The sequence below is a fragment of the Barbatula barbatula genome (assembly GCF_947034865.1).
Source record: "Barbatula barbatula genome assembly, chromosome: 21".
NCBI lineage: Eukaryota > Metazoa > Chordata > Actinopteri > Cypriniformes > Nemacheilidae > Barbatula > Barbatula barbatula.
In genome coordinates, this window is record NC_136784.1 from 8,147,173 (window position 1) to 8,174,235 (window position 27,063).

The 27,063-nt window shown below is 40.0% G+C and overlaps 3 protein-coding genes across 6 annotated transcripts; all 3 read right to left on the reverse strand.

Moving 5' to 3' along the window:
- Nucleotides 1–234: 234 nt before the first annotated feature.
- pum1 (pumilio RNA-binding family member 1) lies at nucleotides 235–16,208 on the reverse strand. 3 transcript variants are annotated; one of them, XM_079484655.1, is made up of 22 exons: nucleotides 16,069–16,208; nucleotides 12,137–12,450; nucleotides 11,990–12,058; nucleotides 11,812–11,914; nucleotides 11,543–11,730; nucleotides 11,279–11,448; nucleotides 10,948–11,191; nucleotides 10,480–10,570; nucleotides 10,277–10,378; nucleotides 8,869–9,011; nucleotides 8,632–8,770; nucleotides 7,749–7,877; nucleotides 7,341–7,625; nucleotides 5,715–5,951; nucleotides 5,338–5,605; nucleotides 4,184–4,313; nucleotides 3,913–4,047; nucleotides 2,792–2,929; nucleotides 2,205–2,330; nucleotides 1,995–2,116; nucleotides 1,642–1,834; nucleotides 235–1,554 (listed from the first exon to the last, which is right to left on the reverse strand). In XM_079484655.1, exons 1-22 carry the CDS (start codon nucleotides 16,079–16,081, stop codon nucleotides 1,423–1,425), a joined length of 3,471 nt encoding a protein of 1,156 aa, XP_079340781.1. In that variant the 5' UTR covers nucleotides 16,082–16,208; the 3' UTR covers nucleotides 235–1,422. The 3 variants fall into 3 exon arrangements, with proteins under 3 accessions (XP_079340781.1, XP_079340780.1, XP_079340779.1); XM_079484654.1 differs by having other exon boundaries at nucleotides 10,480–10,573; nucleotides 11,812–11,917; XM_079484653.1 differs by lacking the exon at nucleotides 16,069–16,208 and having other exon boundaries at nucleotides 11,812–11,917.
- A 1,473-nt stretch (nucleotides 16,209–17,681) lies between these two features.
- nkain1 (sodium/potassium transporting ATPase interacting 1) lies at nucleotides 17,682–22,547 on the reverse strand. 2 transcript variants are annotated; one of them, XM_079485343.1, is made up of 8 exons: nucleotides 22,371–22,547; nucleotides 21,857–22,177; nucleotides 20,676–20,813; nucleotides 20,010–20,090; nucleotides 19,250–19,447; nucleotides 19,101–19,161; nucleotides 18,919–19,009; nucleotides 17,682–18,478 (listed from the first exon to the last, which is right to left on the reverse strand). In XM_079485343.1, the coding sequence occupies exons 2-8, from the start codon at nucleotides 21,908–21,910 to the stop codon at nucleotides 18,472–18,474; spliced, it is 630 nt and encodes a 209-aa protein (XP_079341469.1). In that variant the 5' UTR covers nucleotides 21,911–22,177; nucleotides 22,371–22,547; the 3' UTR covers nucleotides 17,682–18,471. The 2 variants fall into 2 exon arrangements, with proteins under 2 accessions (XP_079341469.1, XP_079341468.1); XM_079485342.1 differs by having other exon boundaries at nucleotides 18,915–19,009.
- A 333-nt stretch (nucleotides 22,548–22,880) lies between these two features.
- Nucleotides 22,881–27,034, reverse strand: snrnp40 (small nuclear ribonucleoprotein 40 (U5)). Its single transcript, XM_079485344.1, has 10 exons — nucleotides 26,771–27,034; nucleotides 26,434–26,563; nucleotides 26,218–26,311; nucleotides 25,949–26,114; nucleotides 25,289–25,411; nucleotides 25,079–25,199; nucleotides 24,850–24,932; nucleotides 23,471–23,532; nucleotides 23,292–23,395; nucleotides 22,881–23,101 (listed from the first exon to the last, which is right to left on the reverse strand). Exons 1-10 carry the CDS (start codon nucleotides 26,879–26,881, stop codon nucleotides 23,052–23,054), a joined length of 1,044 nt encoding a protein of 347 aa, XP_079341470.1. The 5' UTR covers nucleotides 26,882–27,034; the 3' UTR covers nucleotides 22,881–23,051.
- Between the last annotated feature and the right edge of the window lie 29 nt (nucleotides 27,035–27,063).

Below are 27,063 nucleotides of genomic sequence, written 5' to 3' on the forward strand. Positions count from 1 at the left end.
ATATTTTTCTTTCAACAATACTTTATCCTCAAGGCACCATTTCTGTTAAATTATCACCACAAGAAACTCATTATCCTTCCTTAAAATAGTAATTAATTGTTTTGTAAATATTTGTGTGACGCTGTTATAATTCGTTTTAAAGGCTCCAACAAAACTTTCCACAAGTATTTATATTTCATTACGTAGGATGTGAAAAGGAAGAGTCAAGACAACTCAGATTTTTTTTTCAATTTTTTTCATTGTTTTGTTTCAAAATAAAGATCACACATTGTTTAGAGACAATCTACAACTGGAGTTACAAAAAATAGTTGCCCAGGCAGAAAGCACACACAGAATCTGTTACCTATACACATTATGGTTACAAGTGTGCCTGCATAAAGAGAATCATAGGAAATATACACAAGGCTGTTTAAATATACACCGGAGAGTGTCCAAATCAAAAACCAATGGCCAGTATGTTACAATCACTTACAAGTAGACAAAAGAATGGCAAATCTGTACACACCTCCTACTCGGACCCAGGGCAGTCTAACGCGTCAAACACATACACACAGAAACGCGTTCAATGCTACCTGCCCTGGAGCGAGGGAGGGACTATAAAAGACCTTAAAAAAGAAATGAGTGGAAGTGAAAAAGAGGTGGCTGGTGAGTGGCTAAAAGCAGTGCGCATTTTCTCTGTTCTTTGTACATCTATGCAGTATTAATCCAAAGGGCTTCAAAACCAACAAAAAATTTCATATTACAATTTACAATATATAACAACTCATAACTCGGAAACCACAACCAAAAAGGTGAGAATTTACACTGAAATGCACAAGATTTTTTTCCATTGTCTTTTTCTCTTCTCATACCAAAAAAGGGCTGTAGAAGCAAGTCCACATTTACATTAGCGAAGGTTTACAAATGTACAATTATACAATCAGAAGTATGTATTCACTACTGGGGAAGATTATAGATACAGATTGGACATCAAAAACCAGAAAAACTACAAAGTTTATATATATATATATATTTATATATATGCAAAGGTCTACATCAAGTATGCACTAAATAGTTTATAGAAGCAAGACCAAAAACGTCTCCCATGCTTAATGTCTGCGTGTTAGCAATAATGTGTGTGTTATGAAAGAATATGCGCGCTAGAAAGGAGTTGCAGAGCAATAAAGTGTGTTTGCGCAAGCCTACGTTTCGAAAGTGGGATAAATCAAATATTCTCTCATTTAATACATACAGGACCCGAAAAGGACCCTCAATTAGGTAGTAGAGTGAAAAACAAAAAAGATATAAACGGGGAGGTGAAAAAAGAGTTGCGGATGATTCAGAGATGACAGGAGGGTTTCAGCGAATCCGACCCAACCTCCCTAATGTTGGGTGTGGAAACACACACAACAACAACACAGACATCCTAGTTATGGAAAGGGTTTACAAGATGCCATTAGGGGGAGCACAGATCGGGCCGAGGTCAACGCCATTCTTCATGTAGTACTTCTCCAGTTTGGCCAAAATGTGCTTTCCATACGTGTACTTCCTCAGCGTCGCGATATGGGGCCGGATCTAAAAACAGGGATAACACATATGTCACAAATAATGGACAAGTACCGTTAACCCAAAAAAGGAAAATTGCTGAAATGAAAGCTGTACCTTGTGCATTATAATCTTGCGTTGCGTAGGCTCTGCAACATCGATCATTTTCTGCACAACGTAGTTTGCATACTGGTCCTTCATCATGGTGTATAAGGCACTGTGCGGCCCATCCACCATAGTGCATACCTCATCGATCAGCATCGCTCGCTCCGCACGCAAGGAGTGGGTCACGCATTTCTCCACAACATTACTGAAAAGAAAAAAAACGAGATACTTTCTAAGTTAAGCTCAATGACATCATTTGTTTCATAAATGTCTAAAATTTTACAGATGTACTGTAAACGTCTTGCTGTAACTGCTTTGTTTTTTCTTCTAATGCACTGTATGCATGCATGAGCGTTTGTGAGCACCTGGCAAACTTATGCTGGCTGAGCCCCAAAACATTTCCTCTGATTCCGGCGACGATCTTGCTCTTGTCTTCTGCACGGCCGTGCTCCAACACGTGCTGAATTACATAATTTCCATACTGATCCTGCATGGTGAGGAAACGGGTTTAGATGAGAGGAATAGATAACAATTAATCCTGGGTTATAAAAGAAAAAGAGATCTTCATAAATTACCTGGACCAGCTGCTCGGTATGTAGATGTATCTCCTCCAGTATGGGTAGGGTCTGCTCAGGCAGGCAGTGCTCCAGAATACGCTGGATCACTCGACAACCATACGGGTGTGTGGACAAAGCAAACACCTGCACAACACACAGAGTTATTAATTACAATGTATGATTCTTGTTTTAAAAATGAGCTGCAGGCACCTTTTAACTACAGATGATAGTGCAGTTGTGTCTTAACATAGGCAGGTTAAACAATGTACGTATGCTGTTGTCGGATCCCAGTATCCACTATAAGAATATGGGCCCCAAGAACTACTAACTTAATGTTGCAGCCATCTGGCCAGTGTAGTCTAATAATAAGATAACACTGAATTTGACAAGGCTGCAGTTGTACAAACAGACAAGAAATCACAATAAATGAAACTTGGGAATCTGCTTTTGCTGTAAGGGCACTGCAATTGTCATGATTGTAAAAAGAAATTGATTGTAAATCACACAAAAATGTCCCAGGATAAACAGACATGTATACTATAAAAAGCTCTTTAATTCAAGCATATAGCATTTCAATCTATTGATAAACTGCCAAAGCAATCCACCTGTCCCTTGAAGGCATCAATGATGAACTGAAGAGCGTGAGGCTGGACACACTCGATACACTTCTGCACCACATGGTTGCCATTTTGATCCTTTACACACTTTAGCACATGTCCATCAAGCTCCCGAACCATCTCATTCTGAGTAAGACACAAATATATTTATGTATCATTAGCAAAACCACTTTAAAAGTTGCAGGCCAACTTCTGTAAATCAGAATACATTTGTTTCAATAAAGCGATTCAAAATTCGGATATAAAGACTTTAAGGACGACATAAAATAACAAATAGAAAGCCTGTTTTTTTCTGCTGACATCACTACAGGCTACTGAATAATGTTATTTATTATAGCTATTTAGGCACTGAGGTAAATGTTTGTACGTAGGTTTTTTCTGTCCCCATTTTCCACTTTATAAGAAAATGGGTCCCATGAACTACAAATTCACTGTTGCAGCCATTTTGGCCAGTGTTGTCCACTGAAGAGGAAACACTGAATTTGACAAAGCTGCAGTTGGACAAACATTTAAGAAACTTGTGCAACTAATTCCAAACTATCACTCTGATTCTTCAAAGAATAAAAACATACTAAGGGACAGATTTACTAACAGCTTGCGCCAGCAAAAACGCAGCTTAAATTACGTATTTAAAGGGATCACACAATGCAAGGTTTGACTCAATTTCCACTCCCATCTGCACTACATAGTATTAAATCGCACTGATAATCAAAGTTGTACCATCATAACAGAGACACATTAATGCCTGTGTTGTGTTACAGCTGGTAAATACATTAATGTATATCAGTAATACATGGTGAAGACTTAAGACCATTTTCAGCCCAATTATAATGTTTTGTAATTGAATCGTCATTAGCAAAACCTTTTTTCACAGTTGGGAAGCCAAATTCTGGAAATAAGATGTCATTATTAGTTTCAAATAACTTATTCAAAATTCTGATTTAATGACCAAAATGATTACAAAAGTCATAGCATGACATCTAAAATGTATTTAACTCCATACTGGCCTGCGTTGTTGAAAGCAATTAATACAACGTGGAATTTCACTAAAAGCAACAAGACAATTCTAACATCAATGTACATTGATGTGCACATCTGCAGAAACGTACAATGACTTGTTGGTCCGAAGGGATGAACTCCAGAGCTTTCTGGATCACTCTGCAGCCATACATCTGCAGGGCCAGAGATAAAACATGACCTCGGATCCTCTCAGCCAGCGCCAACTTCTGATCCAGACTGCCAAACTAAACAGAAAACAATAGATACTTTTAGGCCTAATAGACATACAGTACACTAAACCTGAAACCAGTGTTTTAACGCGGGTCAGAAATTGTGTGCCATTTAGAAGAGAAGTAGATCAACAAAATAATTTAATGTTACCTCAAAGAACTTCTGGATGACATAATTTCCAAACACGTCAACCATGAGCTGGTACGCTGCCTGTAAGATCTCATTGAAGACCAACTGGCGTTCTGCAGGACTGGCTCTCTCTAATTTTAGTTGAATAAACCTGCACATAAACAAGTGATATGCCCAACATGTGAGATTATTTACTGCTTTGGCACCAATCTGACAAAATAATGATCATAGAAGTGACAAAAAAATCAAAGCAACATTCCTGAAACTGACTTCTGTAACTGTAAATGTAGAGGCCGTTGACACGAGACATGAACACTTTATATGCATTTGGGGAACTGAAAATGCTAACTTTTCATTACAGTTTCCATGGAAACTGAAGGCGGATTTTCCAAAAACGATGACGTCATGCGTATTATTTGTTCGGTCTGTAGGCAAGCATGAGTATTCCCCATACAATAATGGTGAATTTCGTCAACAAAATTGAGTTACTGCACTACTACAACCGGCGAAGACATTGCATTTATATGCACACTTCTATAAACACACATACACGGCAACTAAGTGTACAAAGGGGCCTTTAGATTAAAACGGCTCATGCGGATGTGTGCAGGCACGTACGGTTTCCTTATAGCGCAACTACGCCATCCACTGACATGAATAATACATCGTTTTTATCCATTTTTCTGATCCATGTAAATCGTTTTGATATTGCTGTCACGTGTGCGTGAAACTTTTCAAAACACAAAGGAAAAAGCTTTCAGTTTTTATCGTGTAAACATAATCTTGGAAAACAAATTTTTTTATAGTCAACGTAAAATCTAATATGGTAAGCTTGTTAAATGTATCTTTATGTATGTAGGTATTTTCTGTCCCCAGTATCCACTTTAAAAGAATGTGGGTCCCATGAACTACTTATTCACTGTTGCAGCCATTTTGGCCAGTGTTGTCCACTGAAGAGGAAACACTGAATTTGACAAAGCTGCAGTTCTATAGATTTAGTCCTTAAATGAACTTGTGAGTAAAGTTTATTTTAAGATGTGAAACGGATCTTGACTAATGCTTTCCTTATTTGTATTTAAAAAAAATTATAATATGTCAGTATTATCTACTGCAATAATAAAAGCTGTTAACAAAAGGCAAACACACTAAAGCCCAGTTTTGTTCATCTGCTTTACCTGGAGCCATGCTGATCCTGAGAGAACTCCATGACATGTCCTGCGATCTCTCTAAGCTGCAGGTTGGGGTAACGGTTATTCCTGAAGTCCTCCAGTAGACGGCTGCGTCCTGAAGGCATAACATCGGATATTCCGTAGCGTAGCCGTGACGATGGGAAGAGCTGGCTGCTGGGACTGAAGAGAGACGAGCCGGTGGTGGCACTGCGGTACTTTGCCTCTGCTCCTGGAGCTGCCGAGATGAAACGTCCACTACCATTGGTTAGTCCACCTGAGGGGCAGGAGCCAAAGAGGTAATTAGACAGACTGCCTTAATACTGTAACTAAACATCAGCTTCTTGTAACATGCGTCAGGACAGCCTTAAAACTTACACACTCACCAAGGTTTAAACTACTTGAAGATCCATGTGTTGAGAGCGAAGGAGGTGGGGTCAGAGAGTGGGAGGGGCCTTGGTTAGGAAGTGGCATGCCAACAGGGCCAGGGGAGGAGCTAAAGCCGAGGCCATTGTAGAATGGTCCATGGCCGATAGGGGTGAGACTACTGGGTGTGCGCTTGTACAGATCAGAACTGCCTGTCAGAGAATCTCGACGTGAACCACTGGAACTGGAATTAGCCACTGCAAACGCAACAAACACAAAATAATATGCAAACTATGCCATTGCTTCCTCTGAGCTAGACTGAACAGATCATTAAATGCAAATCTTATTTAATCTCAAACAGAGTTTCAGGAATAATCCCATTATTTTTGGTCCTGCAGTGCTCGGAAAATTAAGAGAGCAAATTCTATTTATTTAAACTATAGACATATTAGATTTTACTCCAAGCTTCAGGTAGAATAAGTTTTACATCAGCAGTGTTTCCCCTTCCATTTCCTTGGGGGCGCCCCTCCCACCTCCCTCGAAGGTCAAGTTCATTTTTTTTTCTATATAGCACCAGAACAGTCATTTAAGGTAATCTTTCCTATAGAACATATCTTTCCCTTGTTCTTTTATTAAACAAAATTAATACCATTATGGTATTTATCTTATTTACACGGCAGCATGTCATTTCTGGCTCGCGAATTTACAATTCTCTGCCTTCCGCATCGAGTTCTGTGCGCAGAAAGCACACTCCCACCAGTGGACAGAAACACATGTGGGAAAATATGTTGTCAACCACCTGAAAAGCCAGCAGATATTTGCATTTTTAAATGCTCCCAGGTTGGCAAAAATTGCCACTTTCCTTCTGCTCCAAGTCTAAGTACAGCACGTCTACATAACTGAGATGTACACATCAAGCGCACTCATTCATGTTGATTATGTTTTTCCGCTATATCTTCTAATATCTTTATTTAGCACCAAGCGTGCTCCATTTGAACCCTTTCCTCTACGCGAGCGCTGCGTCTCCCACCAAAGACGTGTCTCAAAGACCTGCAGACACCCAAAGGTAAAAAAATTGACAATTTTATTGTAATGCTTAAGTAAATGATAATGCATCAGTACCCTAATAAAGTCTTTTTAGCGCTCAATCAGTTTACTGTTTGCAATCTAGGATAAATTATAATATTAATAGCATTAATAATCAGCATGTAATAAGCTTTTCATAAATCATGTTTTAATTAAGAGATTATTTAGAATCAGCTCTAGTATGAATGGCATCAAAGCTACTTGTTAGTAACTTTGTAAGCACTTCTGCTCATGATAAATTCATTTCAGTTGTTACATTTTGTTGTCAGTAGATTTTTTAATATTAAAATAGGCCACTAGAACTTCCCTTTAACACCAGAGCCCACAACACATTTTCTCAGTTCCCTGGCCTTTCTGTTTCATGTCTCATACATACTGTGGGTATCAGAATATAAAATAAATGGCCTGATAAAACATTAGATAATAACTTTTTAAATACAGATTCGACTGGGCTTAATTGATTAAGTTTAATTTATTTTAAAAAAACTGTCCGGACCTCCGTCACAAAAAGCTGTTAACCTAGCTGTGCTTTGCTCACAATTAAATTTGACATCACATACCTGCTGTGCCGAAACCTCCGAGTGTTGCTCCAAGTGTGGCTCCCAGAGAAGAAGAGGGGTTTGCATTAAATCCGAGTGAAGTGCTTCCTGGCTGGGCAGAGCCTTGTGAGAATAGCGAAGAGCTCTGAGAAGAAGAGTTCGGAGAGCCGCTCCCATAATAAGAGCTCCCGCCCAAAGCCCCGCTTCCCTGCTGCCCAGGAGCCTGCTGGGAACCCAACGCACGGAATGCCCCGCTTGCTCCGCCCCCAAGACCTGCATTAGCTCCACCCGCTGAGGCAGCTGCAACTGTAAAATAAAAACATATTCAAATACAAACCCCTTTATGACTTTAATGATTGTTTGTAAAGGACTTTGATGCCACAGGTTATTCTTGAGCTGACTTGAGTCATGGCACATTCATAGACCTACCTGCTGCTGATGGGCTGATGATAAGTGATGCAGGGGCCATAAGTCGAACAGGGCCACCACGAGCACCTGTATTTACCACAAGCGCACCTGTCTGGTCATAATACGCAGCTGGGGCTAACATGGGGTAACCTGGAACACCACAAGATGCACGATCAATCATTGTTACTTTTCAAAACTTGACTGACACTGCTGTATACAATTGCATTATTCAGTGAACAAGGAGACCCTTAAGGAGTAAATATTTTGTGATTTTTAAGGTGATACATTGGATTATGGAGTGTTAAAAAACAAGTTTACATACATACAAGGTAAAAAACACTTTCAGTTTGTCTAAATACCCTTTATGTCAGCCTACTCTGATCATGTCAGATGGTCAGATGGTCGAGTCTGCTGTGATTGGTGTACCACATGCAGTGTCGTAAACGGAATGTAGGCGGTCATTACATTGAGTGACGCAAATCTGACCCAGAACTGAAATTAGGATGAATCGTTCTTGTGATTCAGAATCTCCTCTTTTTTTTCCTAAGCCAATAACTTTGTTAGCAGTTTGCCAAGTTGTAAAGCCGAAAGTGCACGAATAACATTCACACACAGTGACATTGTAATATTTACGCAGTGATGTCTTAAAGGGATAGTTGATCCAAATATGAAAACTCTTTCATTATTTACTCACACTAATGTCATTACAAATCTGTAGTACTTTCGTTCTTGTGCAGAGTGGACACACAAAATATTGATTCCACTGAAGAAACACGAGGGTGAACAAATGACCCAATACTTTTTTGGGTGAACTATACCTTTAAGAGCCATTTCTAGCCAATAACCGTCACTTTGTTTACACTCATTTCGGTCAGCGTCTCATAAAACATCAAGAATCCCTTACCAGGTACCCCTGCCGCCAAACCCTGTCCAAAAGCCAATGCGGAGTTCACAGCTGCCTGGGCCACAAGCTGCTCTGCTTGCTGACTCTGCTGTCCTTGGCTGGGGGTCAAAGGTCGTTGATTTCCACCTGCACGCATTACCTGGAGCCAAAACAACGACCAAAGGATTGGCTGATGACTTGACAAAAAACATTAAGATTGATGGCAACATCGAAGGTTCTGGTTCGCTCAGCTCGTACCTGTTGTTGGTTCTGCTGATTCTGTCCTGCTGTCTGCTGGTTGCCAGAGTTAGAAGGGTTGGCAGCCTGCTGCTGGAATAGATTGGCAGGGTACACACCCCACGGAGTCACACCATAGTACTGAGGGGGCATCACAGCCGGACCTGAATTACACAAAAACACTTAATTTCTCATCAATGACTTCATCCACTCGTCTCATTTGCTTTGGTTATGTTGATGTTTGAAATTATGCGGGTGTGGGTAAAGTCTCAGCACCAGCACTCGCGTGTGATGCACTTTTCTGCGTTCGTGTTTGTCATAGCGCTCTATGTATGTGTGCTGATGAATGATTTCATTCACTCGTCTCATTCCCTCCGGTTAAACGTTGTTAATGTTAGAAAGATGGCCAGTGCGGAGTCTCCGCAACAGTTCTTGTGTTTAGCATTTGGGTTTCTGTCTCTATGCGCGCTGATCAATGATTATATGTGAATAAAAGAAAGCGAAATAAAAATGTGTTAATCATATAAATTTATTAACTAACATGAACAACGCTTTGCTCATTTGTTATTCGTTAAAGTATTTATGAATCTCTTTTTAATGTTCGTTAAAAAATACAATTATTTATGTCAGCTCTGATCCATTAATACTGAGAAATACAAATTTGAGTTTAAATGGTAAATCTATTAATAAAATTAACAACTAATGTAAAAATATACCTCATTGTCTAATCTGTTTAATAAAACTTTTAATAAAACACTACCTTGTACTGTGGTTTAAGCATCAAAGCAGGGTATGTTTGTTTGTGTGAGCGGCTTAATTGAGCAGACTACCTCAATCCTAGAGCTAAAGCTGAACTCCCTGGAGGACACTTTCCAAGCTCTCAGTCATCAGGAACAACACTTCTCGTCTACTGACTGCTTAGCCGATGACCTTTCATAACAGACTGCTCGTCAATCTCAAAAAACTACCGTAGCTGGGTTTTCACAGGCGGTGTCAGTTATTTAATAATGTGTTACCAAAGTAACACCATCTGGCTTCCTAATGTAGATAACATTTGAACAAATCAGACTTGTTCCTCGCTCTTTATTTCTCGTGGGAATAGTATTTTTATATATAATGTTTGCGTGAAAAACTTTGCGTGACAGGGAGTGTTGTCATAAAATCTGGATGTGTCAATGCTCTTCGCACAAATTTCTCACTGGAGTTGAACTTTTCAAAATGCGAAAAACTTTTCAAGACGTGTTTGACAATCGATGTGAATGACACAAATCGGCCCACATTTATTTGTGTCTTTGCATTGACTTTGTATGGCATATACTTGCGTAAAACGCTTAATTCACATTTGGTGTGAACACAGATGAACTTATTTTTTGAGGAAGAAACAGAGCAAAACATCAGTTCCATCACATTTATCAACTGCAATTCTCACCAAGGGTGGCAGCAGCGGCAAGTCCAGCAGCGTATGGATCAGTCCCATGTGGCGCAGTGCTGATGATGTAAGGGTTCGATACGAATGCAGCCTGTGCCAAACCTAACACACAAAAAACAAGTTTAACACAAACCACCAAAAACTTTTAGAATCAGTAGAGATAACTAGTCAAAAGGGAAATCAACAAACCATTTAGCACTTACCGATGTGTTGTTGTTGAGCTGCGGCGAGGGCGTACTGCTGCTGGGCTGCAGTGAGCTGCTGTACCGTCAGAGCGCTGGGCCTCTGGAACAGCTGCTACACAAGCATTTATTAAGCATGTACCAGATCTACGGTGAATATTTGCATTTGTTTACATTCATAAATGCTCGTCTTTCTAAAGCATGAGCTATGTATGCAAATACATCTTTGTGAAGAATATCAATTATAAATTATAAACTTTGCAGCATATCAAAGAGACGATGTTCAAAGAGAGCCTTCAGAGGTTTGGACTTCGATAGTAAACAGTGCCTTTTAAATGCAAATATACGCAAGCATTTGTTACTTTATCACTCAGCAAAAGGTGACTTAACTAAACGTGTCAAAAACCTGGACAATAGAGTGCGCACAACATTTATGATGGTTTTGTCGAGCCCTCTAGGCTGTAACAGATAGGGGCGTTCAATATTTACCTGCTGAGGAGAGTTGTAGTCAAACAGGCCAAGAGTAGCAGCTGTGGAGTCAAGAGGCAGCTGGCCTCCAGGGTACTCAAACTGCAAAGTCTCCATGGAAACAGATTCCATGGGGTCCAAGGTCACATTTTGGGTTTCAACATTTGAGAACTCCTCTGGTGGTTTTGGCCCGGCACCTCCAACCAATTCTGGTCCACCCAACTCCACCTCCGGACCAGTCGGAGGGCAGTTACCAGGAATACGACTGAGGAAAAAGGACACAAATTTAGTTGACAAATGTATGTAATTTTTGAAATACAGTTACCGGAAGCATAATTAAGAGCCTGTTTACCTATAATCCTTAACGTCCACATCAAGTCCATTCTGATTGGCCAGTCCGTTTGGGTTATCCAAAACATCTGTTTCTGTCTCCTTCAGTTCCTTCCTCTCTGGGTCGAACGTTGATTTGGGTTTTGGTTCCACCCTTTTCTCAGGGTCATCGGTTTCATGATCTCTCGGGCCCTAGCAGGAAATCAAGGATTTGATTTGAGATTTAAAGGATTTGTTCATGCTTGAGCAAAAGAATGAAAAATAGTTCTGAGATTATGAAACTCACAAACGCTCCTTTGCGCAGACAAGAATCCATTTTCTCAGCAGGGGAGGAGCTTAGGACATATTCCACCATGGAAACTCCCAATCCACCACTCTCAGAACGTGGCGAGAGCACTGATCCTGCTTCTCCGACACTGTGGAAGCCCTGACCTGGTCGACGCTGCACCATGATCGGCTGGGAAACTGAATGATCTAAAGATGGGTGTTTGAGAGATAAATACTAAATATATAAACAAAAGCATCATATCTTGAAAACACTTAATGCACGCATACCAGAGGCTCCCCAAGCACTATCCCTCCACTGGTCTAGAAAGATCCCTTTTGGTCCATCTTTCCCTGAATCATCCGTTTCCCAGAACTTCTTCCCAGTAAGGAGCTGCTACAAAGCCATAAATACACATTAATAAAGAAAATAAGTGAAATAATACCAGGGAAAATATACTATTCTCACCTCTCCCATTGCTCGGCCTTCCAGCGCAAGCGCTTGGAAATCATGGTTGAGCTCATCCATTGATCGTACCTGTATGAAATACCACAGCTTTACGACACAGTTTTGACACTTTTTAACACTAGCCTAGTCATTTCTCCGCAACTCTACCTGGTTGTCTGCATGGATGTTGTCACCGGTGGGCCAGCGGTGTTTGCAATTGTTATAGCCAGGCTGGTCTCCATGCTGCCGTTGGAAGAAGTAGTCCACCATGGCATCATCTTGAGAGCGCCCGGCACCCTGCGTAGGGGGAGGGGCCTGCAGAGAAGGGCCAGGTTGGGGGGTGTGGCCCGCAGCACTCAGCACCACAGGCATGCTGGGTAATGGCCTGTCAGGGGGAGGCAGTCTCAGGTGGGGGCTGAACGAATCCTGCCAGAGCACAGCTTTCCTCTTCAACACACACGCTACGCTCATTCCACCAGAGACTAGAAAAACAAAATGAAACAATGCGTTTTTATGTCGTTCGGGTTTGCAGACCATCTACAGGTAAAGGCAGGACGATAAGATCGATATCTAGCCAAGTTGGCTATCAGGCGATCATAAAAATCTAAAAGGCATACAGGTGCCATAAAGAGATAACTTGTGTAAACAGTTATATAGGATCTACACAATACAAATACGGAGTGCTTCTAAAATTTCGGTATATTCAGGTTTAATCAAAACACAACACACAATTTGTTGAGGCTCAGAGGGAAAACCAGAGGTGGATGTTCAAGTTAATCAAGCACAGCAAGCCTGTCAAAATGTGTAATTACATTCTCATTTAAATTTAGGCATGATATCATTTTTCAGGAGTCGAGACAATAGAGGGATTTCCACTGGCGCAGCCCAGTAAATCATTCATCTCACAGAAGACGTGGTCAAACACAGAACTTAACTGTTTAATCCAGGCCGAAGAACTACACCGACATGGCAAATGTTAACATGGCAAATGGGTCCAGTAGGGCTTGGCAAAAAAACCGCGGTCGATTCAATACCGATTCTCAAAAGCTGTGAATACATTTATTTTATTTTGAACGTATCTTTGCTTTTTACAACAGCTGGATGTTACAACAGGGAGCATATCGTTATTAACATGTCGGATGTGGTGTGTCATCGAAATTACCATCATCTTCACAAAAGAGAAGCTGTTCATCTTTACAGCTTTTGTTTGTTATACTGTGTCTTAAATGTAAAATAACCTGTTCTATTTCAATATACCCAAGTGATCCATTTTTATAGGAATAGGAAATTAATTTGTATTTTTTTGATCTGATGAACACATTCATTTAAAAAGAAATGAAGGGCCACAAACCTGTATATTAAACTCTGAACAAACTTGTGAATATTGAAACCGAACAGTTTATTTTACATGTAAGATTAAGACAAAAAATAGCTGTAAAGAGAGGCTGCAGTCATATAAACCGCTGCCTTTTATGTGAAGGTGATGTAAATTTAAGGACATGCCTGCATCCGCCATGTTAATTAAGAAATGAATCAATTATATGCTCCCTGTTGTAGGTAACATCAGCCAGTTGTATAAAAAGTGACATCTAGTGGAAAGTAGTAGCAATACGTAACACGTAAATGAAAGTTCAGTGCTTGCAGAGATATGAAAGGAAGAAAATCAAATTACAGCTTTTGATATTGAATTATCAATATTTTAAAAACGATTAATCAAAAAAAATGTGTCCAGTGAATGGATAAATACATTTTAATGAATCACAAAATTCACAGTTGACTACAGCTGTAATGAAAACACAACGAGTCTTATTAAGTAAGGGATAATGTACATGCAGCTGGTTGTTATCGCAGAAATAATCCCCGACTGGATCATCAGGTCCCGAAGTGGAATTCAGCCAGCTGCTTGTGCATTATCACGCTTACACGGCTACTTGACACATGAGAAAAAAAGGACATAAAATGCGAAACTGAAATATATTGTCATCTAATTTTTACTGAATGCAGACCTTCTCCAAGGAAAAGCCATTTACTTTCAGTTTTAAGGTAAAATGAACACAAGAAACGACGTTCAGATGTCATGAACAGGCCATTGGGTTTAATCATTTGTAAATATAATGTCATACATGTTATTAAAAGACATATTTATATTTACTTTGTCAAAAAAAAATCTGCATTCAGGTTACCGGTTTTGAGAGGTTGTTAAAGTGTTGGGCTCTTGATCAGAAGGTTGCAGGTTCAGGCTCTGCAGTATTGTGCCACTGTAAAAAACTACTTGTAAGTTGCTTTGGATAAAAGCGTCTGATAAAATGTAAATGGAAAATAAAAAACCTAAAGCCTAATTTAACAAACAAGATTTTTGTTAAAGCAAGCTTGGGGAAAAACATTACATATTATCTGCTCTTCCTTTCATTTCAGTCATATCTGACCTTATTCTTAAAAAAAACATATGAGACACTGTAGAGGCAGGCCATCACATGCATGATGCAGCTAAATAAATCCCAGCTGCATAATCCTGAGATTGGTGTAATCTCACTCTAAAACTGTGCAAGAGGAGTTGGAAGCACTGAGGACAGATTATATCACATATTTCAGGAATTAGGAGGACCAGCATGGAGTGGAGCAGGGATAAAACCAAGATCCACAAACACCTATTCATCATTCCTGTGTTAGTGTCAAAGACAATGATAACCAGGCATTATCAATTGACAGTTCTCTTAAGTTTTTTCTGAAAGCTGGGTTTTACCATGAGGGGAATTACCCAAAGAACCTAAAGGGGCAGTTCAACCAAAAAGATAAGGTATTTCATCATTTACTCACACTGATGTCATTCCAAACAAGTATAACTTTCTTCTGCGGAACACAAAATATATTATAAATAATGTTGGTAACCCAACACTGCCATCACTTCCACTGCATGGACCCATAAGCACAGACATTTCTCAAAATATTTTGTTGTGTTCCATAGAAAAAAGAATGATACACAGTTTTTTAACAATATGACAGAACTTTTGCTTTCAGGTGAACTCTACCATTAACTTTTTTTTCAGAAATACACAACCTTTAAAAAACTCTTCCCTCTTCTGTTTGAACAGAACCACATTTTTTTGTTAGTCCCACTGCTTACACATTTTGCCAAAAGGTTTAAAAAAGATTTTGAGAACGTTGTTCAGGTGAATTAGATTAGCTATCAAAATGTATAAAGAAGATGGTGACTAAATCTGAGCTGTGTTAGCCTACAAAGAGTTCCTGAAAATATTTTTAATCAACACAGACAAAATACCAGAAGCCCATCTAGAAGCAAAACAAATTCCAGATCATACCATTCAGCGTCTATTTTAGTGTCCGTGAGCACATCCTCCCCCATCATGCACTAATTAAAAATACTGCTAATATTTGCCATAACATTTATTTATTACTTCTCAAGAGTTGTGTGTACAGTAATAACTCAAGATTTACATTTTTCATGCAGATCAGCAAGTCATCATTTTTAAAAGACATCAAAGAGATGCTCACATGTGCCACCTGTAAATAAAGACAATGACAATGCAGACAAATTACACATCACCACACGACTCAAACATGACCCTGTACACATATATCATTTAAGGCCCAGATTTGAACTCTGACAGGGAAGTGATAAACTAGCATCGGTCATGTGACCAGAATTGCTGAAAAATCTAGTTAGAGCAAAATTCACACCATCCCACAGATAACAGAAGGCGTGACAGATCATAGGTCAAGCTTTTTTATACTCTAACAATGACTATGCTCATGCAGCCTTTTGGACTGGCCTCTTGACTCTGCAATCCAAACATCACGCACAATTTCTCTTAATTAAAGAAGAATATTTAACTTCAGTTCAATATGTTTCTGCAACCATCAATATAGCGGAGCTTTTGGCTTCCCAATGTGAAAAAAAACTTCTAGTCCAAACTTTGTAATAAAGAACCTGACCAATAATACGAGATAAAAATCCCCCAAGTGCACATCCAAACATTACATCACGCCACCCATACATCACACACCCCTTTTGTTACCTTTCTATTGAACCAAATAGCCAGTTTGGCTTCTTGTGACATGCACCACATGTACTGACATACCAGCTACTTTCATTTTTGGACATCACATGCACACCGAGTCTCACGCTTGCGTGTGTGTGTCTATAATGCCTGTCCTCCGTGTGGATTTCGAAACGATGCACTCTTGGATGATATGAAACATGCAGTTGAAACCTGACCAGGTTCGCCATTACACCACCAGAGACACCCGGAAACAAGTGCTCGGTAAGCTCGGGTGGCTGCAAGCACACCTCCCGGAAGTGGGTAGACATACCGTAATAGGGTTAACCGTGATCAAAGCACGCGTTTCGTGATAGCACAAACATACCAGACATCAACTATCAAAAGACGTGAGACTGCCCGAGAGCAAAAGACATCACATGTAACGTTACCGGACACACAAGGCAGTGCATATTCACCAGCGGTGGAAATGAACCCGGTGACATCAGATGGTCACGAAACACAATCGTTTGTTTAAATACTCACGGATTTATAAATCGGCGAAGGGCGGAACTGTCAAAGCGATGCTTTGATGGACGTTTTAACGCACCCGAATCGACAGTTACACGGCCTACGCGCTCAATAACGTTCGTTTTCAATGAAACCCGAAACAAGCGAGCATGTGCAAATCGCGGCCCTGACCGCGCGTTCAAAACGGTACCTGTGCGTCCGCGAGCCGGCTCTGCGCTACAGGTCCTCCTCCCGTTAACAAAAGGCCCGAGCCGTCTGGACAGGAAGAGCACTACAACAGGAGGAAGACCCGGGAGAGGAGGGGGGACCGCTGCTTGCCAATAACGCCCTCAAAATCGCTCGGAACGTCAAAATATAAACGCAAAGTGAGCTAAAGCGGTTCCCGGTGACCGTTCGGTTTCAGAGAAGAGGGTTACTCACAGGTGGAGGATGCGGATGGTGACGGATTTCAGCCCCGGTTCGCAGCTCCCTAGCTTTCACACCGACAACATGGCGGCTCGATCCAAGCGGACGCGCGCGGGTCATCATGGGTAGAATAAAAACGAGCGCGTGCGGTTCATTGCGCCAAGAGGGGAGTGTCGTCCTTTGTTGCGCTAGAGACACATACAACAATGCATGTGTTTTACAGGCGCTTTAATGTATGAGCGCACATTGCTTTAGTGAGCAACACCTACATTTTTTTGTTATTTAATAGCTATAGATGTCTTTTGTTTTTGTGGTGAAAAGCTTTGTATTAAAATTATAGACTATACGTATACGTGTTTATTGTTGGAAGTGAGACTACGTTTTTAAATCTAGAAATGCGTTTAGATAACTTGGGATATTTTTATTATTTTACAAAAAACCACTATAAAAAAAAGCATATACTTTCTAGTAGTTTTTTTGTTAAATAATAAAAAAAGGAACAGGCTTCTTGGAATGTGTACTGTTGCCTTTGTCTTGATTCTAGAAGGTAAAGTGGCATCAGATAGATGTAGGCTAACTATTGCAAATGACGACATACAATGAGATAAAACAGGTCTGCTCATTAAATTCATATCTGATTCACAGCTTTCCCTTGGCTTATACATTTAAAAGCAACTGATACAGAATATTGCATCTTCATATGCATGTCATTAAAGAATATGACAATAGTGCTTCATTTCTGACACGTGGTGTGTTTTTAAGTGAACAACACAAGGAATAATCTAGAAAGACTGTTTATTATGTTGAACAACCGTCCCCACCCTTCCCATACGCAGGTGTGTCCCTCACGCACCCCATTTATCTTGCTCACTCACTCAAGACACATCCCTTCTGAAGCAAAAATTGTACATCAACATACATTCATTCTGAAGTTGTCGTCAAATAAACATTTATGGCTAGTCACATTATGTGCATAAATACATATCAAAACTTATTGTCTGTATACATCAACACATTCAGACACACACTCATGCTCGCAGACATATCAGAGCCACCCAGAGGCACAACGTTTCTCTACCATGATTTTAACATGCACAAAGTCCTACAGCGTTCTCCAAATACACATCTACCCGACCTAAAACATTCATCTAACAAGTTACATTATAGTGTCTTATATCGGAATATAAACAATCTCTCTCACACACCTGAAAGAGCTGGGCAAGCAGCTCTGGGATGTATTAAAAGATTACATGGCTCAACAAAAATTTATACAAAGTCCTTTGTGCTTGTGCGCACACACTGTTGCCATCTTTAAGTCTTATTTAGTAATGCTCGTCTCAATGGGGCTTAAGCATTGTCTGATTCGAAAGCTTGTTCTCTCTCACACTCACTCAGTCACACATGCAGGCTGGTGCTGCACTATAAAATTTCTCCAGCAGAGGGAGACAATGTATGAGAGACAGACATTGGAGCTGGTACAACGTATCCCACATTGCAGAGGACTTCATCTCCCAGAGACAAGCCGTGGTTTCCCTCTGGTGGACTATCCCCTATTCCCTCTGGTTTCTATCAAGCCCTAAATATGAGATGAGAAAAAGTTGTTTTACTCGTTTATAAATGAACATGTTAACATTTTGAAGAAAAAAGAGACCATGGGGTTATGACTTTAAGGACTACTAGCATAGCTATAACCAACATTTGTTACCGGGGAAAATACAACATTCATTATACAGCAATATTGGGAAAAGTGAAGGACAGACAGAATGACAACACAAACTATGATATTTTTTAACTATTTTCCCAAATACGTGTACAAATATGAATGTTGTATTGCTTAAAAGCGAACATAAACATGAACATGTTTTCAGTATTTGAGGACTGAAAAGATACAGATCAACTTTTCTGTTATTTAGACCTGTTTCTTCAGTTTATGCAGATACATGTAAAATAGAGAAAAAGTGAAAACAATTTTGAAATGGTCTCTTAATTGTTTTCTACAGCTGTATGTGTACTTGCGTATAGAGAGGCTGCAGCTGTAGGTGAGAACTCTTTTGTGGAGGTTGGTAACCATAAGTGTCAAATCCAGTACGAAATGAAATGAAATCCACTGTAACAAAGAGAAAGGAATCAAAATTAAGTAACTAAATGTGACTTTCAGTTCCTGACGACAGCAAAAACTCCAGTCACAGAACACTTACATGCCTCCTCGTCATCCAGTAAATCTTTACTAACATAGCAGGCATAAACGAATCCAAAGAGCTGAAACAAAGAAAAAATAAAGATGTTAATTGTTACAATACAATTCACCTGACATTTGTTTATGATGCTTCTAAATATGTGTACTCACTGCAAGGAACACTTGCAAGGCTGAACTGACCACCTCTATGTATTGGTAGTCCAGTAGGCAGCCACTGACGGTGATCACATGATGATCCTGAGGAGCCAATTGTGAGTCAGGTACTGGTGTAACTAAGCAACCAGGCCCATTCTCCATCCACCAGGAACGGTGAAGTGATGTGTTAAATGTCATTAGGAAATCCCTGTCCTGCACAAACACAGAGCCCAAAGAAATTTTAGCCAACAAAATCCCCACAGTGTGCACTTAAAATTAATTTACATTCACTAGGGGACTTCAAATTGAAAATCCTGAGGAAAAAGCGTAACACTGCATTAAATCAAATATTTGTACAATTAATGTATTTTGGATGATCCTGTATTATGCCGCCTATGAATCGGTTAACTGTTTCCTTGTTTAATTGTTTGATAAAATTATGCTAACTGTAAATGTATTGGCTAAATGATTTCACAGCAAAAATAATTCACAATAACAATTAGTATCGCTATTTAACAATTTAATTTCATAATTTAATTGTTTTAAAATGCCAGTTTATGAAGTCAGTGATTTTGTAACAAATCAATCTCATAAAGCAAAATGCAAAACCACCACCTGCTATGTTGGTGTGTCATTCAGATACTGTTGCTGATTTACTTAGGACATATGTGTTGTATTAACATAATATTCATCATCACGGTTATATTATTGTCACACATATTATTGTAATATATTGTCACACCCCTACTGGGCGCAATGCATTACATTCACGAACCTGTGACAAGTGTCCAACTTCCAGATAAAAACAGATGATGAAAGAGTTCCAGCCAACCCAGACCACAAGCCACACAGCATACTAAAATAGAAATATGCAAAGACAGATAGACACATGATGACACAAAAGAGGATGAAACCGACACGGGTTTATTCGTTAAAATATTCTATTTATACAAAAAGTGTATGTAAAGACGACAACAAATCAGTCACCCACTTTAAAGGAATCGTTCCTCTTCAAAATAAAAATTCAGTCATTATCTACAAGCCCACTTGTAATTTCAAACCTGTGTGACTTTCTTTCTTCTGCAGAACAAAAAGAAGATATTTTGGAAAAATTGGGTAGCAGAAAACAATTGGTCCCCATTGACTTGCATTGGTTATGTGTCCATAAAATAGAAGTCAATGGGGACCAAAGTTTTTTTGTTTATAACATTTTTCAAAATATCTTCTTTTTGTTTTGCAAACGAAAATCAGACATCACAGGTTAAAATTGACAACAGGGTGATTCAATTATGAATTTTCATTTTGAAGCTAAACAATTCCTTTAAACTATGTGGATGACATGTTCTACTGACAATATGTGTGCATTAGTTTGTAAAAACAATTGGTGTGTTTGTCTCTGGATCTGTTAACATTTAGATTGTAATAATCTGTATATGCATACCATTATAACATATCTAGTGCGGATTTGCACAGTTCCAAACACTCCCATAATAATAGCCATGATATGGAGGAAATTGGCAAGGATAGGTGCCCACTGATATCCCAGGAAGTCAAACACCTGCCTCTGTAAAGCAGCAACCTATGAACAAAGAATAAAGTGTATATTAAAATAAACATCCAACATTAAAAACTACAACATTTCTTGTGAACAAACACAACAGCAAATGCTAAAAAGCAAAAACAATGTAGGGCAAGCTTGGGCAAAATAGGACACAGGGTAATGTGGGGCACCTTCGTTCTGACTACAAGTAAGTTTTCATTTCAGCATTTTCTAGCTGTCAAATAAAAGTTTGTTGGTCTGAAGACCCAGATTACCATATAACTATTAACTTTATTACACATATAAACACCCACATGTCTGTTTATACAGCCATAAACTATATTGAGTTTATTTAGGCAAGTGTGCTGACAAAACAAGCTGTTGAGGACTCCCAAATAATTTTGGCAGAGAACTTCGTATTATTGGCTATGATATTATATTTGCAGTTATTGAGACCAGTAATGTCCATGCAAGAATTTGCCTAGGACACTGTCAGCGTCCAGCACTGCAGATTGACCACAAAGCCATAAGGAGGCATGTAGATAGACAGAAAATCTATATCCGTTATAAAAGAAGATGCCAGATTTATGTTGATAAGGAGTTTGAATGTTTACAGTGCAGACTCAGCAGTAAACTCTCAACTGCACTTTAAACAAAAAGGCCAAACGCTAAAAGCAAATAAATAACACCTCGTGTCTTTCTCTAACACACTGGAGCAATCCCAAAGCTCTCTGCTGCAGCTGTTTCCATGGAAACTGCCTGGAGCCCAAACCCACAGCCCTATGAGAGAAGACCCCTCATTCACACATACACTCATTTGCCTTACACAAACAAAACATCCACAGACCTACATATCTGGAACATGAAGTTACTCTAAGAAAAAGTTAGCAAGTATCTCTACTGGTCCCCAAAGAATCTGGAACCAGGACATCGTCCCCATTACCCACAAGCCATTTAGCGTCACCCCCTCAAACCAGACCTCTCTTGACCTCTTTCTATAGTCCATGATGCCTGTACATGTATACATTTTCACAAAAGACTAGACATGCATTCAACGTCAATGTTCAACAACACGCTCTTACCAGCTGCAGGCAGTAGATGACCACAAGCGTGCACCTCCCGTCGCACCGGCCCATGCTCTCGCGCTTAAGGCACGGTTTGGGCCCCGCGAGGCGTCGGGAGAAAGCGGAGTCCCCGGTGAGGTCCAGCTCGCTTCACCGTCTTGCTTCACGATCACGATTCAAAACATCAAGAAGCCCACCGGGCCTCGTGCATGCTTCCGTGAGTCGATCGCCTTCAGATCGCCGCTTGTCATTTCCGATCTCCGCCGCCGATCCGCTTGAATTGTCTTAATGGAATTGCGTGGAGCAGGTATATCCCGAATCCTACCAGATCAGCCACACCTTCATTTCGAACCCAAAATAGCACAAAGAACAGGTCACGAATGTGAGGGAAAGCGGTCAACAGGCACAAATGAGCATCATATGATAAGCATCAGGCGGCGCGAGCGGGGGGGTGTAAGGGCGCGAGGTAAGAAAATAAAGCAAAGCGAATTATATCCTTAGAGAGCACAAAGCGTGTCTGTGACTGACTCACCGTGCCGTCCGCTATTCGCTTTTCCGATGCCGCGAGTGGTCTCAGACTGACGCTGTAGCTCGATCAACCATCCTTCTGTTCCGGCTCTTTGTCAACATCGGTACCCGGGAGGGCGAGCGGACAGGGGCTTGTGGGTGTAATCAGACACCCTCGTGCAATTCTGCAACCCGCTCGCGCAACCGCATAGAGACGCTCGCCGACCGTCCGACACAACACGAGGCGTTATCACACAAAGAAACAGCGTGCCGCTTTGGACACTCTTAATCAATTACATATATTCTTAAATTAAATTTCGTCAAATTAGGCATGCAACACATTTCATGATAAAAATATAAATTTTAAATTAGGTACATTGTATACTACAAATATTTTCGTAGCATTGTACAGCCCTGTTCTACATTTGCATTCTAAATGTGTAGCTGTGTAATTACTAGGTACCAACCCTAAGTATAAGGTAGTTTACAAATATTTAAATGCAGCCTAAGCAACAATCACACCAAACGGACACATGCTTCTGAAAAGATGTTTATTAAAAGCATAGAAAAGCAAGTCTAACATTTTTCTCTAACTGATCATAATTTTCCCAACTAAATATCATTAGCCCATTGAAAATTCAATTTCTCACATCTCAACTTCTCACTCCCATTCAGACGCAGACACACAAACACCACACACACTCAGTTATTGAATCTCTCCGATGTAAAGGCGCTTATCACTGGATCCAGAAAGCACTGTGAAAGGCAAAATAATAAAATAATGATTACATGTAAAGCTAAAGACGGTACACAGTATGGATGAATCACTTCAGTGCTCACTTTGTCTCACTTAAATCCCTTCAAAATGCTCAAATGTGTTTGTTTACCATCTTTGAAAGTCAAACGAAAAAAAAAAGAAACAAATTTGTAACTAGTATGTTTTTACCAATGGGTTCTTCTGGATGGAAAACCACCTCGTTGACAGATCCGGCATGACCAGGGAGTTTATACAGGATCCTGCGGGTTGTTGTGTCCCAAACATACACAAACCTAAAACACAAATACATCATGTTATATAATAATCATAGAACAGTAAAATGCATGAACCATTGAAATGACACACACCTGTCAGCAGAACCTGCAGCAATCTTACTGCCATCAGGAGACCATGAGCATCTGAGAAGATTCTGAACAAACAAAATACAAGTTAAAAGGAGATGTGCAATGGTGTTTCGTGCATCCTGACTCAGGAGCGCCCCCAAGGGGTTGCCAGGGGTGCCGCGGCTACCACTGTATAAACTCTGGCCACCCCGTGGCCACCCCTAGTGTGATTTTGCAGTGGGTACTTTTAATTTGAATACATTATGTAAATTCACAATAGTTTGTGAAGTGAAATAAAATGTAACACCCGCTGCAGCCACAAAATTGTAGATTGATTGGCGCCACCAGAGTAGCTGTTTCACTGCCCCTCCCCCTCTACTATTAAGTTGGTCTTTGACTGCTCAGTCAGTGCAAGTGCAAGAAGGAGGACTGACTGATTCGATCACAAGGAGAGCATCTATTCTTCACTTTTTGGAGAGACGACAAACGTTAACGGGTATGTATGTCATACAGTAGTCTACAGTGTAAATTACATTCCAGCTGCTGTTAGAGGCTACAAACCATCTGCCACCGGCTGCATCTTCACACGCGACAAATTGATTTCGGAAAATGTTTTACCAAAAAAGGTTACGGACTGCAGCTTTAAATTCATATTGTTACATTAACCAGAAACAAACGTAAACAAGTATAACACATATTACACTGAATTTTTTGTTTGTTTTTGGTGCCCCCCAAGATTTTGCTGTAGCCTTCCAGTGGCCACCCCTATCAAAATTAGCTGAGGGTGCCACTGTCCTGACTTCTTTATAATGTTAAACGTGCTGGCTTCTTATCCTCAACATGGTCAACTTGTCAAAAAACTAGTTTGACATACAACTTTTGTTTCTGTGCTCAATATACTCCCCCACGGTTGTATCGTTTAGGTTTCAGAAAGTTTTTAACGAACATGAAATTCCGTTTCGTAACAACTTCTCTTGGACAAAGCTGTGTTTGTTTGTCAAATGTTATATAAACGGTTGATATAATGCTGGATATGCAGATCGTTTGAAACTTATAGATGGAGCTGTCACAGCGCTAAAAGATGCCGGTCATGAATCACACACGGTAAATTAAACAGAGACACATTTCTTTTTTGGCAATCGATGTGTACTCCCCCAGCTGTCTCTGTCTTTTATAAATTTGATAAAACTAAGCACTCTTCTAAGATACAAAGTATGCAATACTATAGGTACTCAAGATTATTATGAGATTGGCAGAAACTGTGTGTTACATCTGCTTAATTCTTCTGTAAAGATGATACTACATACATATTTTTGGGAAAGTACAACGATTTCACTCTATGTGTAAATTATGAAGAATAAAGCAAGCATATTTTTAAGACTTTAAAACTAAGTTGAGCTTACCTTCTCAAAGTTATGGACATTTCCCTGAAAGATCTTCACACACCTCTCTTTTGGTGCAAAAGGACGGATATCCCAGACACGCACTGCACAAAACATTGAATCAAGATAAATTAAATTAACAACAAAGAAACCCACTAGGAACTAATCATGAGATGCATAACCACTGTGACTGATACAGTAAGTCTGACACATTATCTTTAATATGCATAAATATACACATGTAACTTACCGCTGTTGTCCATTGAATTGGAAAGCAAGTAAGACCCATCTGAGCTGAGACTGAGACCTGTAACAGAGTCTCCATGACCCTGCATACTGTAAATCAGTTTGTTTTGCCTGAGGTCCCACACCTACAGCATAAAGACATAAATGTATAAGAACGGATTTAAGCAGAAAGCCCAGATTCTAGACAATTTAAGGTACATGTGGACACACAGACCTTGATGTCATTGTCTATGCCTCCTGAAATGATCTGGTCACTGGTGTCATTGAATGTCACACTAAGAACTTGATAGGTGTTTTGGAATGTGTGAACAGAGGCCTTTTTCCTGATGTCCCACAACTACAGTAACAAACAAAGAAATTAATGCAATTACATTTATTATCAGCCAAAAACTAATTGAAATATAAAATTCTCTTGTAGAAATCAAAACTATTTTAGTCACATTGAAAGGGATAGTTCCCCAAAAATGACAAATTCTCTTTCTTCTGTGGAACACAACAGGAGATATTTTGGGAAAGGTCTCGTGGTTTTGGGTCTATACAATGGATGTCAATTGGGGCCATTGTTGTTAAAATAAATATATATTTATTGTTTATATAATTTGTAAAATATATTTTTAGTCTGCAGACAAAAGTCATACAGGTTTAAAAATACATAAAGGGGGTGACCATTACAAAAACACAGAAGGGAAACAAAGTGACTGCAACAACAAGGAAACATTAGACCATTCCTGGCACCACATACATTTTCAATAATATTAGAATTATGTCGAATGTGTCCAAGAAAGGCTGAATAAATAAAATTAATTATCTGCACACTGATATTCTAGAGAGTTTAGAGTCTATATCTGAGGAATAGATTTAGTAGCATATTTACCTTCACGGTTCCATCATCACTGCCTGTGCAGGCCAGCTGTGGGCCACGCCGGGCTGGAAAACAGGAGTTCACGAACGACGTGTGACCTTTCAGACGCTTCACACGCTCTCCTGTCTCACTGTCCCACACACACACTGTCTTATCCGTACTAGCTGAAAAGAGCAGACTGGGGAAAAAAAATACCGACTCGGTAAGAAAATAAAACAAACACGCACGAGCACAAGAGTGAGTCTACGATAATGGACTGTTTATTTTCCACGCGACCACACCTTCCATCTGTGTTGTAATGCAGTTCCATCACAGCTCCGGTGTGGCCTTTAAGCGTAGCATAATTCTCACAGTCTCCGTATACGTTCCATAACACTGCAAGAACACAACACAATATTTGGACAGATATACTACAAATCAACATTACACAATACATATATATGCATGTCTGTTATACGTGTCACACAAATACAAGGGAAAGCGGACCGATGACTCACAGATAAGTCGGTCAAATCCTGAGGATGCTAACGTAGCCCCATTGGGATGAAACTTGCAGCAGTAAACTTCTCCATCATGACCAGATAGCAACATTATAGGAGCCTGCAGACTGGAGCTTCGTGGGGGGCCCTGCCAGACACACACACATTAATTTTAATGCAGGTGGTGTTATAACTTCAGGGGTTATGAACCCCCCCAATGTATCCACAATCCTTTGATTGCAGGTGTGAATATTAGAGGAAGTTATCTTTCAGTGCACTACCAATTTCTGGGACCACACAAACACTTACACACATTGTAAAATGAAGAAAGGATTTAAATTCAGATCTTTGTTACCATAGCAGAGAGCTGCTGGGACTGCGCTGCGGCCACAAGCTCGGTCCGTGGTCTCTTCACACCCGCCGGAACAATTGCCATATCGGCAGCGCGCTTCTTCGGTTCGATCATGGTTACAAAACACTCAAATGCCGCCAATACCAGAAAGCAGATCAAAATGATTTCCTTTCCTTTCTAATGAATGCGTTTTTTTAGACTACCCACCACCACCAAAGCAACACGCTCGCCGAGGAAAACACATCCGGGGACGCGAAGCTCCTGATTGGTTGGTTCACTCAAAGCGCGATTTTATT